This window comes from Colias philodice, chromosome 16 (assembly GCF_061535455.1).
Source record: "Colias philodice isolate Cphi_HAF_F1 chromosome 16, ilColPhil1 Martin Lab GWU primary, whole genome shotgun sequence".
In the NCBI taxonomy this organism is placed as follows: Eukaryota; Metazoa; Arthropoda; class Insecta; order Lepidoptera; family Pieridae; genus Colias; species Colias philodice.
Window position 1 is genome coordinate 6,097,927 of NC_143101.1, and position 21,196 is coordinate 6,119,122.

General features: G+C 34.3%; 2 protein-coding genes across 2 annotated transcripts; both read left to right on the forward strand.

Annotated features, from left to right (window-relative positions):
- Window positions 1–11,733: 11,733 nt before the first annotated feature.
- Window positions 11,734–12,432, forward strand: LOC149481716 (uncharacterized). The gene is made up of 2 exons (XM_089705206.1): window positions 11,734–11,806; window positions 12,070–12,432. Exons 1-2 carry the CDS (start codon window positions 11,798–11,800, stop codon window positions 12,349–12,351), a joined length of 291 nt encoding a protein of 96 aa, XP_089561332.1. The 5' UTR covers window positions 11,734–11,797; the 3' UTR covers window positions 12,352–12,432.
- Window positions 12,433–12,871: 439 nt separating this feature from the next.
- On the forward strand, window positions 12,872–16,207 carry LOC149481717 (uncharacterized). Its single transcript, XM_089705307.1, has 4 exons — window positions 12,872–12,917; window positions 15,573–15,795; window positions 15,922–15,983; window positions 16,058–16,207. The coding sequence occupies exons 1-4, from the start codon at window positions 12,872–12,874 to the stop codon at window positions 16,096–16,098; spliced, it is 372 nt and encodes a 123-aa protein (XP_089561433.1). The 3' UTR covers window positions 16,099–16,207.
- Window positions 16,208–21,196: the final 4,989 nt, after the last annotated feature.

The following is a 21,196-nucleotide window of genomic DNA, read 5'->3' on the forward strand; positions in this document are numbered from 1 at the left end:
TTCTTTTATTTCTACACAGAGACATCTTCAAATGTCCTTATATGGAATTATAAAAACATTTCTATGTTGAGACATCTAACTGCCAAAAAAAATTAAAATCAGCCAAAAAAACTGGTAAACCTTATACAGTCAATGAAATAGGTTACCAACAGATTTATGACTGGAAAAAACTGTCTAAAATGGTGAAAAATTTCAACTTAGACGAAAATGGTCAAAAAATTGTATGGGGTGACATCAAATGTATCCAAGTAAAAATATACCGGCCGAATTGATAACCTCGTCCTTTCTTTGAAGGCGGTTAAAAAAAGAAGATCCATACAAATTTGGCTACAAAATCTTCGCTTCACAAAGTCACTTTCTCTGTCCCTATATCTCCCTTTGTATGCTTAAATCTTTAAAAGTTAAAACTACGCAACGGATTTTGATGCGGTTTTTTTTAATAGATAGAGTGATTCAAGAGGAAGGTTTTAGTATATAATTTATTAGGTTTTAGACAAAGCGGGCGAAGCCGCGGGCGGTAAGCTAGTAATAGTTAAACTGACTTGTGCAAAAATAATAATAAGATTTTAACTGATAATATGAGACTGATTTGTGCAATTAAGATACTAGGTAATATAAAATACATTACAAGCAAACTAATTCTCAGTTTTTAATTAATTTTCCTATCCCGTTACCAAACATTTCCGCGGATTTAGTCGGACAACTTACATTCTCAAATATCGATGTACTGTAATACTGAGATATCTTAAAATTATGTCGATCTCTGTGGATTTTCCATAAATTTGGAAGCTTGGTTGGATAAATCTTTAGTATTTCTTAAACAAAACAAAAAACAATAACTCTATGAGTTACAATATAAACTTAATTTTTAATAAACCATTTTAGAGACAACATTAAAAATACAAAACATGTTTTATTTAGTCTGAGTTCAATATAAGGTTATCTTCTATTAAAAGCCTTAAAACTAATATTCAAATTATTTTATTAATATTGAAATATAAATAACTCCGTAACATATTAAACCAAACTATAGTTTTAAAAAATCAACCATATTTCAATTAACAACGAGTGAATTAATGACACTAAAATCATAAAAGTATGAATAACTCAAAACATACTTTGTTCAAAATATCTTACTGTTGAAATAGGGCAGCGATATATCACTGAAATGATTAAATACTAACTTAAATAAATAAATATTATATTATAATTTAATTATATAGGTAATTGAATGTCATCATAATTTCTTACGTACGAAATTATAGGTTTGTGGTAACTATAATGTGAAACATAAATTTTACTCTCTAAATTTGCTACTTTTCTTGAAAATACAGCATCTATCGTTGTACCGAAACGCGTTGTTGAATGAAGTCGAGAAGTATTCATAGATAAATCAAATTTTTCTTCTAAAAAATCAATTAACGGCTGAGATTCCTGAGAGCGAAAATTAACATTAAAATCTCCAGTTAGAATCATCGGTAATTCATGATAATTACTATTTAAAAGTCGAGAACCTTCAATTGTGAAGTGAAGTAATTGCTGATGAATAAATTTTATGATATTTGTCAGGCTAGTATTTGTAGAAATATAAATAACAACGATAATCACAGGTTGGTCATTCGTATTAACACATCGAACCAAGGCGATGTCACCAATTTGTGAAACCTCATCGGAAATTTGTGATAATATAGTTGGTGAAATATTTTGAATTGGTGTTACATTGTTCAGTGTATCTGTAGATGAATGATATACAGCTACTCCACCAGCAGTTGAGTTGGGTCGTTTGTATTGGGTAACGCAATAAAAATTTTCAATAAGAATTTGTTCGTCATTTTTCATCCAAGTTTCGGAAAATAACAGCAATGTGGACCTTTTTAATACTTTATCATTCAGATCAGAAACATGAGCACGTAAACTTTGGCAGTTGAAGGAAAATAGTGTAATGTTACTCTCATTTACAAGGTTATATAATTCTTCCTGTTGTGTTATTAGGCGAGAATTTGAAAGTCTTTCAAATTCACACTGTAAATCAACTATTCCCCCTGGACGCTTTCTTCCATGATAAAATTTGTTGTCATCGGTGTTTGAGACAATGAACAATCCATTTATATCAGTTACTCGTGATAATGCTACATATAACAGCTGCTGACTGTGACTTTTATTGTATTCATAAACGATTTGATCAAAAGTACCACCTTGAGACTTATGTATTGTAAGCGCACAAGCAGATACTAATGGAAAGTGATTTCTCTTTGCAAATATTGTCTTATTTCTATTCATTGGTACAGATGACGATCTTCATGACTGCTGTTCTACTAATGTTTAGAGTTTGAATATGATGGGCAGCTTTTTTCCTAATTTTCTCTCCTATCTTACCAGGAAACTCAAGCCATAAGCGTATGATGTTATCACTGTCATCACGTTCAATATACACTAACTGTCCAACACAACCGTTGGCTAAGCCATCAGATACATCAATATTGGTTGTAATAATGTAAAATTTGTTAAGAACTAATATGATTTCATAAGGCGATCCTCCTGTATCAATAACTGACATTTTATGAAATTGTTGGCGTACATATGCTTCTTGTTCAACTGAATGACAACCTATATACATATCTGTTGCTATGGATACTACTTTGTCTTCAGCAATATTTAAAATAGATTGATTATAATCCGCAACATGTTTATTTTTATTTTTAATTTACTTATTTTAAAAGTAATAAATAAACAAGTATATTAAGAGATTTTCAAAAAATTTTGCAATTTAAAATAATGTTTTTAAAACTGTTGAATTTTTCATTCACTTTGCTATTCACAATTGATCCGTTTGAAAATTTGAAAATAAATAATCCTAATTGATTATGATATTTGCCACTAGCTGGCGTATAAGTCAAGAAGCGTGTAGTATATGACATATACTTACAACCAATCAGAATTATTATTTTTAAATGGCGGAAACTACACAGACTATAGTAAGCGTTACTTCCGTCAGAAAAAAATCTGAGTTACTCCCTAGTCGCGCCTAAAGAAGTTTTACTTCAAAAATATATAAATGTACAAAATATAATATAATATTAATACTTACACAAAAACTTGCACCTATACTCGCGTCGGTCTCACGGACCGATTGGCGCCAAATGCTATGACACGTGAATTTCTGCCGACCACGCCGCGACCTGCACTAAAATGAAGTTAGCCCCAAATCCGGAAACTAGCAAGGAACTCGACTTCATAGGATTTACCTGCATAAAAATAATTACGAAAATGTGTTTCGTCGGTCTCACAGACCAACGCGCGAGTATAGGAAGGTTAAAAAACGTAGCTTAAGAAACACAGCACAGCACAGCGCAGTACAGCGCAGCATCGTTTAATTGTTAAAAAAACGTAGCTTATGAAACACAGCACAGCACAGCGCAGTACAGCGCAGCATAGCTCGATGTTGATTTGTCACCCTTACGCTTTTTCGATCAGGCCACGTGTCCTGACGCGAGTTTAAGATTTTAACGCCGCTAAAGAAGTTTTCACTTCAAAAAATACAGAAAATGTCATTTACATTTATTTCATTGATTAATACTTCATATTATCTAAAATTACTCACAGTATAAAGATACGGACGGAGTAAATTAAATACTTCGAATTAACAGATGTTACAAAAAATCATTGCCGTATTATAATTGATAAAATCTTAAGCACATCTGAACAGTTAAAAATGTTACTTGATTAATTTATCACTCAATTTCAAATAGTCAATTCAGAATTTTAAAGCAAATAAAAAATGAGTGATGATTGAGAGAAGCATCTTGTTGTCTTTCTATTTATAAAAAAATAAAAACACTGAAACTAAGTTATATTAATTGGAAGTTTTTTAAAATGCTTAATTCAACCTAAACAGCAATTACCAGGTAATTCAAAAATTTGTGCGTCTAGCATAAAAATTAGAAACTTTCTAAGATAACTATCCACAGCGATACTTATTAACTAACATTATGTATACGTATAGTGATCTTAGAAACACATTTTTAAACATGCAAAGAAAGTATTTGAAATGCTATTAAAACTTTCCTCTAATCGTAATTCCTGGCGTACATCTTGACTTATCAAGGCAACATGCAAACACCCTCAAGCAAAACGCTTATTTAATAATTATTGTAATCATGATTTGCAACTAATATTGCATATAAAATGGTAATCAAAACTTTTTCAAACTGTGTCAAAATGTGTAAAAAAATTGGTAGATTTTGTTACTCATTTAATAATTTCAAAACTCTACCAGTTCTCTACAGAACCTTAAAAACTACTTGACCGATTTTCAAATTATTTTACGATCAGGAAGCTACATCTTTACCAAGTAATATAGGATACAGACCGTATAATATTAAAAAAAAAACAGAGATTATCAAATAAATTGGAACAAAGTAATACGTCTACAAAGTATTTTTACTTGACACTGGCCATACACTGGCAATTGCGTCGTAATTACAAACATTATACATATTATTCTTGTCGTGAGAAAAAACCCCAAGGTATTAAAATATTGACTTTCATGTATACTGTGAAAATCATTCAGAAAATAAAAATATTAATAGTGAGGTTTGCTCAAATTTTCAAATTCAGGTATGGGTGGAATTTAATAGTGCGAGTGATAAAATTGGATTAGGATACTAGGTAATCCTTATTTGAACGATTTGAACAAATTGTAATGAGCCCTCTTCACAATGGGCAGCGTTGGGGAGTAGAGGCAACCACGACAGTGTAGAGGGCTATGTCTATGATCGGCCGTCATTGTAGATGTTTATACATATACAATAATCGCCGTAATGGCGGCAAACATCGACGATCATTTGTACGGCCATCGCTGCCCATTGTGAAGAAGGCCCAATATACGTTTAGTATAACCACTGAAGCGATACATAAGACAGGGGAATGCCCAGTTTCCATATAAAAAATTTTCGTAGTTGTAGTTACAAACGTGAAACCATAATCATACCAAAATTCTGTTTGAAAATTTCAAAATATTCATTTTCAAAAACTATTTAAATAACATAAAAAAACATTAGACAGCACTGGAAAATAAACTAATTAAACATTCACACTTAAATTGTTTAAAAATTCGCACATAATCTGTTTTATCATCAAGCAAGGTAAAAATGTATCTACATAGAATACATTATACATACTAAGGATAATGATCACCTCATTTTGACTAATTAACTTTAATCTATTTAAATGTATTTATAAATATAAAATATTATAATTGATGCCTCAATCGCAAAAATAACCAGTTTGAAATGTTTTTATAAAACGCAATTCAGAAATGTCCCTGACTAGATAATAACATAATCAAACAAAGTTTTTGCAAAGTGGTAGATATTTTAATTTAGATCGTCTACTTTACATTTCAGGAAAGAATTGATATGAATATAATATTATTTTTATTATTTTTTATCAAAACCTTAACCACCTTCAAATGGCCCGAACTGGACAAACAATTTTAATGGAACCGACCCAAAGGCACTAACTTTCAAAAAAAAATAAATTATCAAAATGGGTTCACCCAGTCGAAAGTTCTGAGCTTACAAACCCAAAAACATAAAAACATACCTCCTCCCTTTTTGAAATCGGCTGAATTTTATAGGTACATTACAGACGTAAAACACATAATGATCACCGAAAACTGAGTATGTACTCACTCTTTGACTATTGAACTAAGAAATTAAAAACAAACGCATATAATGTAATATTGTTTTCTTTCGCACCAAAGTAGAACGCCATTTAGTTTGTATCAGGATGCTTTGTTTTCTACCATCCACTTAGCAAATCCATTAAAATTTGCGAGTCCTTGATGCAAATGCAAAAAATTATGCAACATAATAATATAGGCCAGTCCGAGTTTATATCTATATTATGTAAACATTGATGCATTTTATTACTTCAAACATCTATTTACCATTGTCTAGATATCTTATAATTAAATATTCATCGATATATTCGGTAACCTATTAAAAACTCGAATTTCTATTACCCGAATCTTAAAACCCCGAAAACGGTTGTTAGAACTTTTAAAAGACAGATGTAATGAATGACAAATTTTCAAAATTCCTTTTTTAATTTCCCAGATGAATCAATTTCCAGATGCACCAAAACCAGATTTTTAAAAAGTATTTTTTTGTTTCCCGTATTCTCATAATACAGATCTCATTATACCAGATTCTCAAAATACTTTTTTTTGTTTCCCATCGTACCATTTTCCAAATAAACTATTTCCAAATTTTCATAATCTTTTTATTTGGTTCCCATATAATCGTATAACAGATAAACTATTGCCAGATTTTCATAATCTTTTTATTTGATTTCCATATACAATCGTGATTATACCTTTATTATCGACTGAAAATAAACATTGTTAGTAAGTAAATTTATTGTTTTACTTGTCCATTACAGACCGGTTTTAGTGACAAAGTCGACTCAGTAGGTTAGGTTAGGTTTGAACTGTGACCCCCCATGCACGAGCCGAGCGAGCGAAGCGAGCGTGCCGCGGCAGCGGCCGGCGAGTGCCAGAACCGACTCGCTATTGTTTTACTTGGCCATTACAGAAAGGTTTAAGTGTCAAATTCGACTCAGTAGGTTAGGTTAGGTTTGAACTGTGACCCCCCATGCACGAGCCGAGCGAGCGAAGCGAGCGTGCCGCGGCAGCGGCCGGCGAGTGCCAGAACCGACTCGCTATTGTTTTACTTGGCCATTACAGAAAGGTTTAAGTGTCAAATTCGACTCAGTAGGTTAGGTTAGGTTTGAACTGTGACCCCCCATGCACGAGCCGAGCGAGCGAAGCGAGCGTGCCGCGGCAGCGGCCGGCGAGTGCCAGAACCGACTCGCTATTGTTTTACTTGCCCATTACAGAAAGGTTAAAGTGTTAAAATCTATTCAGAAGGTTCGTGCTGCGTCCCCCTGGAAGTATTACGTTTTGCTGGATACCGTTTATTTGAATTTCAAAAATCTGGACATTGTTTGCCTGTATATCAATTAACTGTATTTCAAAAATTTGTGTTTTAAAAATCTGGTTTTCGTGCATATGGATTACGGTCATCTGGATTTAGTGCATTTAGATTTCGTATGTCTGGAACTCATTCGTCTGGATTGTAAAACGTCGTACAAATAAAGAAATGGGCAAATGAAATTCGGAGTTGCGATTATATGGCAAACAAAACTTCGAAATTTTAAAATTCGGGGTTATGAAAAAATGTCCAAACGTTTTCTGGATTATGATATTCGGAATATTAAAATTCGAGATTAAGATAGGTAACCATATATTCTTATTTTTAATTAATCTACAAATAGCCACTAATTAAACCGTTAGGCCTCCCCCACATTGGGCGTAGGCCGAGCGTACGCGTTTCCTGAGCGTGCTGCCGGCGTCGGCGCGGCGCGGACGTCGCGTCAGCGCGCCGTCTGTGGGGCGCGGGCGTCGCGCCATCGAACGCTATGCAAGCGCTGCGCAAGCGCCGCGCCGACGCGACGTCGCGTCTAAAGCACTCGGCCGCCCGCGCCGTGCCCCTCGCACTCATTGCCCTCGTCGTCGCCCGAACGCCCATGGAACGCGACGTAAGCGCGGCGTCTGCGCGGCGTTCACGCAGCGCCCGCGCGGCGCTGGACAACGCGTAGCCCGCGCCCCACAGACGGCGCGCTGACGCGACGTCCGCGCCGCGCCGACGCCGGCAGCACGCTCAGGAAACGCGTACGCTCGGCCTACGCCCAATGTGGGGGAGGCCTAAAACGGAACTGTAGATAATATACAGATTACTTAAATAGTCACTATGTTAAACCGAAACGTATCTGTAGATAGCAATAGACATACAGGTTGGTAATGTTCTATGGGCCTTGGAGGGAAAGTACTTAAAATACTAGAGATACCAATTCGTGCTGAAAGGAAACATTCCCTTATTTTTTAATATAAATAGAACTGCATTAAAAGATTTTCGAAGATTTACTTGCCACGACCGGGAATTTAACTTACTAAAAATTAAAAAAAATCCAATCCAAAGAATATTATATAATGTTATGTGTTATATAATGTTTCAAAAGGGTAGATCAACTGAAACAAACCTCGTTTCGTATACATATATCCATTGTTTCGAACGAAGTAGATAAAGGTAACGAAGTTCATACAATTTATACTGACTTCTCTAGTGCGTTTGATGTGGTGCAGCATAATATCCTACTATTGAAACTAGAATCTCTCGGCATACATGGATCATTGCTGGCTTGGCTTACCAGTTATTTAGAAAATAGAATACAGAGAGTGGCAATAAAAGGATATGTGTCAAATTGTTACATATCCGACTCAGGTGTACCTCAAGGGTCACACCTGGGGCCAATATTATTTACGATATTTATTAATGACCTATGTTCTGTTTTCAAAAAAAGTAATTATTCTGTTTTTGCCGATGATTTAAAATTATTTAAAACTATAAAAACACAACATCTTTGTGCTCTGCAAGCAATTTTTTTTTATGTTTGAGGACGACGACGACTATGTATATTTCTTTTTACTACATTAATATAATAAGCTATACTAAAAATGTATAGCGCGCACGCTGCCACCGTTTCAACGTCCATTTCGTGAGACAAGGCAAATGACAAGTGAGGAGCGTCGCGATTAATCGCGCGAGTAGAGCAGTGTGTGGCCAGAGAGGGCAATGTCACGGCGAATAACGGCAGCGCGATGAGCAGAGCGATGAGCAGCACGAGGAGCATTGTCTGGCAGCCAGACTCTGGCTGCGGTATTAGTTTTAAAAACCCGTTACGTTATTATTTTAAATTCCCTTTATTTTTTAATTGACGTTCAAAAAAGACGGAAGTGTCCTATTATTTACCTACTAACCTACTTTTTAAAATGATACATGCGAAATATTGAAAATATTGTAATAATTATTGAAAAAAATTAAAGTACCTACTTACTTAGTTGCTACATATCAACTTAGTCATCGAGTACAGACAAAAATGCTCATAAAATAAAAACTACTGAGCCTATCCGAAAAAAAAAATTTATGGGACCAATTCGACACCATCCCGCATCGAACAAAAAAAGAATCACGTAAATCGATTCAGAAACCTCGGAGTAAAAAAAAAATATACCGGCCGAATTGATAACCGCATAAAATGGCATGGAGAGCTTAATTTTCATTAAAGGCTCTAATCGCACGGAAAGCTAAATTTTCACAAAAAAGCTCTAATCGCACGGAGAGCTTAATTTTTCTCATTAAGCTCTAATCGCACGGAGAGCTTAATTTTCACAAAAAACTCATCGCACGGAGAGCTTAATTTTCACAAAAAGCTCTCATCGCACGGAGAGCTTAATTTTCACAAAAAACTAATCGCACGGAAAGCTTAATTTTCATAAAAAGCTTAATCGCACGGAGAGCTTAATTTTCACAAAAAGCTCTAATCGCATGGAGAGCTTAATTTTCACAAAAAGCTCTAATCGCACGGAGAGCTTAATTTTCACAAAAAGGTCTAATCGCATGGAGAGCTTAATTTTCACAAAAAGCTCTAATCGCACGGAGAGCTTAATTTTCACAAAAAAGCTCTAATCGCACGGAGAGCTTAATTTTCACAAAAAACTAATCGCACGGAGAGCTTAATTTTCACAAAAAACTAATCGCACGGAGAGCTTAATTTTCACAAAAAGCTCTAATCGCATGGAGAGCTTAATTTTCACAAAAAGCTCTAATCGCACGGAGAGCTTAATTTTCACAAAAAGCTCTATTCGCACGGAAAGCTAAATTTTCACAAAAAAGCTCTAATCGCACGGAGAGCTTAATTTTCACAAAATACTAATCGCACGGAAAGCTTAATTTTCACAAAAAGCTCTAATAGCACGGTGAGCTTAATTTTCATAAAAAGCTCTAATCACACGGAGAGCTTAATTTTCACAAAAAGCTCTAATCGCATGAAGAGCTTAATTTTCACAAAAAGCTCTAATCGCACGGAGAGCTTAATTTTCACAAAAAACTCATCGCACGGAGAGCTTAATTTTCACAAAAAGCTCTCATCGCATGGAGAGCTTAATTTTCACAAAAAACTCTAATCGCACGGAGAGCTTAATTTTCACAAAAAGCTCTAATCGCACGGAGAGCTTAATTTTCACAAAAAGCTCTAATCGCATGGAGAGCTTAATTTTCACAAAAAGCTCTAATCGCACGGAGAGCTTAATTTTCACAAAAAACTCATCGCACGGAGAGCTTAATTTTCACAAAAAGCTCTCATCGCATGGAGAGCTTAATTTTCACAAAAAGCTCTAATCGCACGGAGAGCTTAATTTTCACAAAAAGCTCTATTCGCACGGAAAGCTAAATTTTCACAAATAAGCTCTAATCGCACGGAGAGCTTAATTTTCACAAAAAACTAATCGCACGGAAAGCTTAATTTTCACAAAAAGCTCTAATCGCACGGTGAGCTTAATTTTCATAAAAAGCTCTAATCGCACGGAGAGCTTAATTTTCACAAAAAGCTCTAATCGCATGGAGAGCTTAATTTTCACAAAAAGCTCTAATCGCACGGAGAGCTTAATTTTCACAAAAAGCTCTAATCGCATGGAGAGCTTAATTTTCACAAAAAGCTCTAATCGCACGGAGAGCTTAATTTTCACAAAAAGCTCTATTCGCACGGAAAGCTAAATTTTCACAAAAAAGCTCTAATCGCACGGAGAGCTTAATTTTCACAAAAAACTAATCGCACGGAGAGCTTAATTTTCACAAAAAGCTCTAATCGCATGGAGAGCTTAATTTTCACAAAAAGCTCTAATCGCACGGAGAGCTTAATTTTCACAAAAAGCTCAAATCGCACGGTGAGCTTAATTTTCACAAAAAGCTCTGATCGCATGGAGAGCTTAATTTTCACAAAAAAGCTCTTAATCGCACGGAGAGCTTAATTTTCACAAAAAGCTCTAATCGCATGGAGAGCTAAATTTTCACAAAAAGCTCTAATCGCACGGAGGCTTAATTTTCAAAAAAGCTATAATCGCACGGAGAGCTTAATTTTCATTAAAAGCTCTAATCGAACGGAAAGCTTAATTTTCACAAAAAGCTCTAATCGCACGGAGAGCTTAATTTTCACAAAAATCTCTAATCGCACGCAGAGCTTAATTTTCATTAAAGGCTCTTATCGCACGGAGAGCTTAATTTTCACAAGAAGCTCTAATCACACGGAGAGCTTAATTTTCATAAAAAGCTCTAATCGCACGGAAAGCTTAATATTCACTAATAAAAATAATATTTACTACATATTATTATTTATATGTGCTATTTATTAAAAAGGTTTGATGTCGGTGCACGGGCTTAATACTAAGTGCTTAATGTTCGGCACCAACTTCAAACCTATTTAATAAATAGCACATCCATACTAATATTATAAATGCGAAAGTAACTCTGTCTGTCTGTCTGTTACTTAATCACGCCTTAACTACTGAACCAATTTGCATGAAATTTGGTATAGAGATATTTTGATACCCGAGAAAGGACATAGGCCACTTTTTATTGCGAAATATGTACCACGGGCGAAGCCGGGGCGGACCGCTAGTAAATAATAAATGCCATTAATGAACATCAATCTTTTTAAAATTATAAGATGAGTAAAACTCACATATTACGCGTATATATTATATACGTCATATATGTTTACCTGTTGTGGGTTATTTTCCTGGCAGATTTAATAGTCACAAACAAGAGGAGGTGTGTTCGAAGTTGTATAAATAGGTCGACAGATCGGACCTTAAACATATTCTCGGATACTCGCCAAGATGAAAACAGTGAGTAGCCAACCAATATTTTATATTATTTTACAACTAATCATTATTTTGCAAATTATGTTTAAAATTTAAACATACGAAGTGTACGAAAATTCTGGATTTAAATTTTAATTAAGTATCATGTTTTAATTTTATATTTTATCAGATAAATTTTGTGACCCGTGAGACTTAAGATAAAAATAATATATATGTATATACCAAAACAAAAAAATAGTATCTTACTATCCTCATTTTGAAATTACTTAACTTTCTTTATTTTTCAGATTCTGTCTATCGCTCTGCTGGTGTGCATTTGCCTGGCATACGCATCTGCGTTGCCAAGCCCATCCCAGGCTAAGGCTCAGGCCGCCGATGAGGTGTTAGAGCCCCAGGAGTCCCATTGGGGCGGCGGCGGCTGGAGGGGCGGTTACGGAGGATACGGAGGTTACGGAGGATATGGAGGTTACGGAGGTTACGGAGGCTACGGAGGCGGTTATGGAAATGGAGGTGGCTGGGGACACGGGGGAGGCTACGGCGGCTACGGCGGCTACGGCTGGGGACGCTAATCATACACCAATGTACCTCCCTTAACTTTACGTATTACTTAGATCTGTGATGTGACTATACAATAAATATCGTTTAAAATATCCATTGTTTTATTGCACCGTTCCGTGTCTCTACATGAGATAAATTTTTAGATAACATAAAATATAACGCAATTGTTATTATGTTAATAATTTAATTTGCATTTTATTATTACATTTTACACACTTTAACGTTGGTACTTATCTTGGTACCTACTTATCTCAGATCTTTACTAATACATTTAAAGAAAAAAATGCAAAATTGAAGCAAAAATGTATCGCAATATGTAATTTATAAGGAGGTACAATAATCACACATATTTCAATTCTTTTGTCTTATTTTACAACTTATTTCTATAAATTTGGACATTTTTTACGCACAGCTAGGACGCACAGGGAATTTGTGACAACAAATTGTGCAATATTCATATTTTTACGGACATATTTTTTATTTTCAATACATATTACACAAAGTGTAGTAAATAGTACCCATATTATGATGATGTGTGATAAGGACGCATCACGCATCCATGACATAGTTGCTATGAGTCAGTTTTCATTAAAAGGTACAACCATTCTAAAATATATATAAACCTAGGTTTTAAATAAAAATTCAACGATATGTTTCAAACCTCAATTTATAAGCGAAACCACGGTTAATTCCTATACAGACAGGTAATTAAAATTTGTGATGTACATAAATATCTAATGTTATAAATAATATGTTTAAAAAAATTGTGTACTTACCTATTTAATGTTTAGGTTGCCTGGCAGAGATATCTGACAGCAATAAAGCTGCCTTTTGTTAAATGTTAATCCCACCAAAAACATTTTCATGTAAAATGTTGCCAAGACGAGTCCATATGACTCGCACTGTCAAAAAGTTATCAGATCTCATGTAGAGCCAAGCTTCTAACACTACACGCCCTAACTCTACAAGGCCTAAATTCACAAACTCTACACCTTAGTCAAAATATGTGGCTTGGCCATTTCGCTACATTCACATCGGCGTAAGGTGAAAAATTAATTCACTGTTCATTACTTTTGTGTTATACTGTATACAATAGTTCTTGTAGTAACGAACGGCCAAGCCACATATTTTGACTAAGGTGTAGAGTTTGTGAATTTAGGCCTTGTAGAGTTAGGGCGTGTAGTGTTAGAAGCTTGGCTCTACATGAGATCTGATAACTTTTTGACAGTGCGAGTCATATGGACTCGTCTTGGCAACATTTTACATGAAAATGTTTTTGGTGGGATTTCATTTCTTTTTGTAAGTTGTTTGTAACAATTTTTTTTTTTATTTTTAGCTACGTCCGTAAGAGGCAGGAGACGTTCGCAACACTTCTATTCATTCATATTTATATGATCTGATCTGAAGTATATGTCTCAACTCTCAATATATGTCGATTAAATTTTTATTTTTTTTTTTTAACAAGGAGTACCTATACATATATATATCTAGGGGAACCAAGTTTTAGATTATTAGATTAGACCTCTAGCGTCATCAAAATTTAATTTAAAATTACAGGTCTCATACAAACTCCCATCCCCTAGTTTAAGGGCTTGGGGGATGAAAGTTACAAGTTTTATAATTTTTTTGTTGTTTGTGTGCTAATACTAGCTTACATACAAAATTTCAGCTTTCTAGGGCATTAGGAAATACCTTAAGAATTTTGATGATCATCAGTGAGTCAGTGACGAAATTAGCGTTTTTTAGATATAAATAAAATCTGAAGTATAAAAGCTAATGTAATTAAAACTTAATACGTTCAATAAGTCCGCTATTGACAATATATCCCGAAAATTTTGTTGATCTAGCATAATCCAAACCCAAGTTATGAGGGTTCAAAAAAACGACGAAGCGCTTCGAGAAAAGGTAGGTAGTGCCCGTGCGCGTAGTCGCTTGGCTCGTCTTGGCGGGGGCACTACCGTGCCCCCAGATCATATTTTAATTGTGTGCGATATCGTGTACGATAAAAAAATTGGTTGTGAATAAAAACTCCCTCTATATGTATCGCTTTTTGTTTATTTCCTTTAAAAAAAATTAAGGTAGATCGTAAACATACAGCCCACCAAGGACAAATTTTCAAAATTTTCCTTAATACAACTACCATTCAAAACGTAAATAATAAAAAACATAATAATGCATCGTTGTTTACCATAGAGATCTAGAGAGATGTCAATCGCTTGCGCTGAGTAGGGTAAACTCACCTAATTATGTTACTCACTTAATTCGGAGATACAACGTTTGGACTCTTTTACAGCCTTATAGGAGTAAAATCTAATACATTAAAATTAAACCTATGGTATGGTAATAAAGCTTCTTTTCGTGTACAAATTTTTGTAAAAATCGTGCGGGTGAGATAGTAACAATCACGGGATTTGTCACTGCGCCCGCCATGTTTGACGTTTCACCGGCAGCGTGCAACTGTGCTGTCATTATTTAATTAATTTTAAATAGAAAAGGTAAGTGTAAGTCCACGATACTTTGACAATTAATTGCTAAATAATTATAAAGTCCTTGGGACGTGATCTATAATCGATGTAGAAGCCAAAAACATAGTTTTTAGAATTTTTGTCTGTTTGTCTGTTTATCTGTATGTATATCCAGGCTAATCTCGAAAAGTACTGCACAGATTGACTTCAAATTTTGCATGAATATTACTAACAGGTCGGGTCAGGCTTTTATATAGCTGTGAACCTTTATTTTTCTTACGTATTCTGTGTACTACGACAGCGTACAATCTAAAGACTCATGTTTAAATGTTATTTTTGAGTAAGCCATGCTATTATCTAGCTTTACACAGCTTTACTACACATTTGAAACAGCGCCAACTATGAGATTTCATTAAGGTGATGAATTAATTTTTCTAACATTTACGGCCCTTTTTAAACCTTCGTAATTTTTATATTATTAAAGTTGTCGTGATGAAAATTCTTGACAAGAAAGTTCAATAGTAACACAATACGTCTACCGTTTTAGAAACATGATTCCATGATATTTTCTCGATAGAAAAAAAATACAAAGTTCTCATTGTTATTTTTTTTTAATCTCTGGCATCTTCAAAATAACAAACGTAAAGTTACGACTTTTTGGATATTAACTATAAAATATACAACCTATACGTCTACCGTGTTAGAATTTTGAAATATGCGATGGTTTTGAAATAAACAAGAAATACTTGAAATTAGCGCCTGACCAGCCAATATAGCGAGAGCCGCCCTGTACCTTCCTACCCCGATCGCTGCACGAGTCATTCCCGCTACGGCCGTCACACGGGGAACTTGTGTCGCTTGCGCAATCGTAAAAAAGGGTGACAACACGATAAGACAAAATGAGATAAATGGGGACAATAAAGAAAATAAGAAGAAGAAACATAAAGGTTGGAGAAAAAAGAATGCTTACAATTGGAACAAATTAATGAAGTAAGTTGGTTTTATTTTAAATTTGATGATAATTGTATTATAGACGATGTTTGATATGTACCCCTGTTTTAAGTACATAACGAATGTGTAAGATTTTTTCATTTATAGCATAAATAATCTTTTCAGAAATCCGGAATCCAGAAGGAAAATAAACCCACTGATTGTTCACAATGTGAACCCACTCCTTCGTAAGTACCTTTATTCAGTCAAAAATGTATGTTATCAACGCTCTACTGGTTTTATCGCATGATTCCATTTTTAGCAAAAAGCAACAAAGTGCAAAGAAATAAAAAATCATGGTGAACTTAGTGGAAGTATGGTGGACGTAATATGGAATTATGGAACAGGAGCTCGTTGGAGTAGTATTATATTTTAAAAAAATACGAAAAAATTTCAAGAATTTCTTAGTAGGTGGTAGATAAGTATGTTGTATAAAGAATTTGATGTTGATATTTATTTCATTTATACTACTACACCTGTGCGGGAAATTGCTTAGTACTAAAACCGGTTTATATTCATATTTACATAGTAATGTGAGTTTTCATTTCGAAAAATTTTGTGTAAGTATATTAAATTGAGTTCCTGGGTGATCTGGAAACACAATTGGGCCCGGAGGATGGCGCTGCAGTCACTCCTCCTAATCACATGAACCGATTTGGATGAATATTTGTGTGCACATTTCATTGTTGTGGGATGATTGGTTGATTCGTTTTCACATTAGCTAATATTATCTATTTTCGTTGTTAGAAAGTAAACTTAATTTAATGTTTATAATACATTATTATTGGTATAAATAAGCCAGTGTTCGTCTCACATTGCTGTACCTGCCTACCTATCCTACCAGGGCCTAACTTTGTTCTGGCTATTTTATTTTGATTATTTGTAATGAATAATTACAATTATAATAGAGTGCAAAAAATTAATACATGCGTCAATATATTTTGTGTTTTTTTTAAACAATTTTTTTATTTAAAAAAATATCATTCCGACCGCGGCTTTGCCCGCGTGGAATTAGGTTATATCGTGAATCCTGTTTTATCCCACAGAAGTGTTCAGTTCGGATAAAAAGTATCCTATGTGTAAATCCAGGCAATTAGCTATATTTTATCAAAATTGGTAATGTAGTCTTGACGTGATTAAGTAACAACTAACAAAAAAATATACAAATTAACATCCAAAGTTTCGCATCAGTTTTACTGTATTAGCGATATCTTTCACTCTTGACTTTGACTGAGAAGAATTAGGGTTTATAACTTCTTTCAGAAATAGTACCTTTCATTTCTGGGCATGATGTAATATCTACGTCAGCATCAAATTATATCTAAATCAATTCAGTAGTCCGCGTAATTAGGTACCATTTCATTTTTTCAGAGTAACAATATTTTTTGTTATTTTAAAGATTATTTATAACCTGTATTATTTTGTCATAAAGTAAACATTACGAAATAATAATAATTAATAATTATTAATAATGTCTAGGTAGTTGTTAAAAAGAAGATAATTTTGTGTTTATAAGCAAGAAAATAAAACCAATAAATCAACAATTAAATATATGTATAACAATATTATAACTGTATGACGACTCCACACATGTTTGTCCCGAGTCGGCCAGCGGCAGCGCGGCGAGTATGCAAGAATGACTTCGCGCACACCCGCGTTCGCGATAGCGAGCTATTAGACTCCGCCCGCCAAGCAGTGGATTTTTTTTTGTGTATCGTCTTAAAATCAAATCAATGTACCTACATATTAACGCTTCTTGGAAATTCATAATTTAAATATTATGATGTTGATGAGGTTGTTTTTTTATTTATTTATTTTACTTTTTAACCCATATCTTCCCAGAGTCCATTTGAGGTGCGCTTATATTTCATGTGAATATACTAAATTTTTACAAGTGAGGGTAGATGTTTATTATTTTATGTCAAACAAGACACCATTACAGTCAATATAGGTAATAGTAGATAACAGTGATTGTGTTCATTGGTTACATTTTTTTAAATCGTCGCGTTTTGTAAATTTTCACCTTCTTGCGTTTCCACAAAAGGTAAGATGTAACTTTTTTTTTGTATCTATACTAATATTATAACGCTGAAGAGTTTGTTGAGTGTTGAGTTTTGGACCAGTTGTTCCTGAGATTAGCGCGTTCAAACAAACAAACTCTTCAGCTTTATAATATTAGTATAGATTGTTAGCTCTATGTGCCTGAAATATTTAATAACTGAAATACATAATCATAATCATTTATTAACCATAAAAACAAAATTAACATTATCCCTATCCCTGCTAATATTATAAATGCGAAAGTAACTCTGTCTGTCTGTCTGTCTGTTACGCTTTCCCGCTTAAACCTCTCAACCGATTTTTATGAAATTTGGCACATACAATCTTTAGACCCTGAGAAAGAACATAGGCTACCTTTTATCAAAACACCACGCGGGCGAAGCCGCGGGCTGAAGTTTATTAGTACGTTTAGTAGTAAGAATTAATTAATTAAACATTCAAATACAAGGACATAACATATACAGTACTCCAAAATTAATAATGCGCATGCAGATCTTCGCTAATTATCGTATTTCCAGAAACACCCGAATCACACCGAATCATTGAATCGTAAGTGCCCAAAACAATGCACTTGCATCTTGCACCTTGTTCGAAAGAAATAGGAGTCAATTCAGAGTCATACTGTGGTCATACACAATCGAAAACAATTCGGGCGATAGGTGACGGTAGCCTGTCAGTCAAAAAATTCAAAAATCCGTCAGTCGTCTTTATATATTGGTGGTGACCGCACGTATTATCTCTGTATGGAATTATATAGAGCTGCTGTTACATACCCTTAGTAGTTTTGTTTCAAAGTTGAATTTTCCGGTAAAATGATTATTTACACAGGTAGCAGATAGCAGTGGGGAAAGTGAAACTTAATAAGAGCATAATGAAAGTTCTGATCATTCTACGATATCAGAAATAGAGATAAACCCTGATTCTGTAAATCCTTTGGACTGAGATTTTAATGATTAGATTTCACAATTTAAATGTAAACCAGTGTTTGAAAATCATTTTTTTAAATATAAACTTTGTCTTATTTTAACCTTCCATACATCCATCATTACGCCAGCTTCAGTAAGACACTTTAATAGTTCTAAGTATAGAACATATTTCGTTACTTATCTCTTTTACAAAAACAATAAAACTCATAATTCTAATAAACTATGCATGAAGAAAATACATTTATCCACTCTATATACATATCGTCTTCGTAGGTTCGGAGAATATGACAGTTGCCGAACAGTCACGAATTTTTCTATGCGCATTATATTAAGTTTGGGAGTACTGTACAGATGATCAACAAAGATAACATGAACTGCAGGCCTACACTAAGCCACTAAGGCAGCTTGTATCGTAGGCCTGCATCCCTTCCTCGTAGCAAATAAGGTAAGTACTCGTATTCATGATGATTAACACATCTGTCACAGTATCTCAAGATGATGAGCCAGCGTCACCTCAAAGTGTATCCCCAGAGCCACCACAAGTCTCGAGGGCTTCTTCTCCGCTAATTATAATTATAAAGGAGGAAGATCAACGTAAGATATAGATTGATTCGAAATACTATATTTATTTATTTTACATACATTATGGTCTACTTAAACTATATTTTTTGCTTCATATCGATTGGAGATTCTTTTAGAAAGGCATTCAATGTATTGTCCCTGCGATTTTTGTTATAAAAATAACTACGTTAAAAAAAACTTACTTCAAAAACGGAAAAGTAAAAAAAAAGATTTCATATTATTAATAACTACATAATATTATTTAGTTGTGCTATTTACTAAACTTATGTTATGATTTCAAAATGCCCGGTTTACACAGGTTTAATACAAAGTGCTTAAAGCTTGGCACCGGCAACCTATTTAGTAAATAGTTATTTTTATTTAATACTTTTAGTGTATTTTTCAACATGAATCAAACGAGCCCAAACTCGATAAAGTTGAGTCATTTAATTACTGAGTTCCTATGGCTACCTTCCGATTCCAATATCAAATCACCTCTATGTCATGATAATTTTTCATCGCTATCCAATTTACATACGTATACAAAATTTCAGCTCAATCGGTAACCGGGAAGAAAATCAAAGCTTCTGTCGCGTGTGCAACCTCGTGAACTCCCTGGGTGTGTTATAAAGCCCAGGCCACAGTATTACAATATTTCCTATAGTAGGACGACGAATGTACTTGCGCTAAGCAACGGATGGGGGTTTTCGGGCGACGCGGGCCGCGTACCACATACATGCTTAGTTTGTGGTACCGAGCGCGAAGGAAATACGTGGTCGTGTTTTTTTGTAAAGCTACTTTGATAAATAACGTAATTTTATCATACTTACTTAGGTACAAATTCTATAATGGTGCGCATAAACTGTTCTGTGTATGGATGTTAATCTAGGTTTAGATTATTATTTGAAATACTAAGTAATCCCACCCAAAACATTTTCATGTAAAATGTTGCCAAGACGAGCCCATATGACTCGCACTGTCAAAAAGTTATCAGATCTCATGTAGAGCCAAGCTTCTAACACTACACGCCCTAACTCTACAAGGCCTAACTTCACAAACTCTACACCTTAGTCAAAATATGGGCTCGTCTTGGCAACATTTTACATGAAAATGTTTTTGGTGGGATTTCATTTCTTTTTGTAAGTTGTTTGTAACAAATTTTTTATTTTTATTTTTAGCTACTGTGTGGACGTAAGAAGCAGAAGACGTTCGCAACACTTCTATTGATTCATATTTATATGATCTGATCTGAAGTATATGTCTCAACTCTCAATATATGTCGATTAAATTTTTATTTTTTTTTTAACAAGGAGTACCTATACATATATAATTATGTATATCTAGGGGAACCAAGTTTTAGATTATTAGATTAGACCTCTAGCGTCATCAAAATTTAATTTAAAATTACAGGTCTCATACAAACTCCCGTCCCCTAGTTTAAGGGGTTGGGGGATGAAAGTTACAAGTTTTATAATTTTTTTGTTGTTTGTGTGCTAATACTAGCTTACTTACAAAATTTCAGTTTTCTAGGACATTAGGAAATACCCTAAGAATTTTGATGATCATCAGTGAGTCAGTGACGAAATTAGCGTTTTTTAGATATAAATAAAATCTGAAGTATAAAAGCTAATGTAATTAAAATTTAATATGTTCAATAAGTCCGCTATTGACAATATATCCCGAAAATTTTGTTGATCTAGCATAATCCAAACCCAAGTTATGAGGGTTCAAAAAAACGTCGAAACGCTTCGAGAAAAGGTAGGTAGTGCCCGTGCCTTTCGCTTGGCTCGTCTAGGCGGGGGCACTACCGTGCCCCCAGATGTAGAATTTAAATCACAACATTCATTCATGTT

Excerpts from the sequence above, each read along its gene's own strand:
- LOC149481717 (XM_089705307.1), top strand. The coding sequence starts at position 12,872 with ATGTGTGATAAGGACGCATCACGCATCCATGACATAGTTGCTATGA. Across the intron at positions 12,918-15,572 it reads CCATGACATAGTTGCTATGA|CCAATATAGCGAGAGCCGCC; the intron begins GTCAGTTTTCAT and ends GCGCCTGACCAG. Across the intron at positions 15,984-16,057 it reads CAATGTGAACCCACTCCTTC|CAAAAAGCAACAAAGTGCAA; the intron begins GTAAGTACCTTT and ends TTCCATTTTTAG.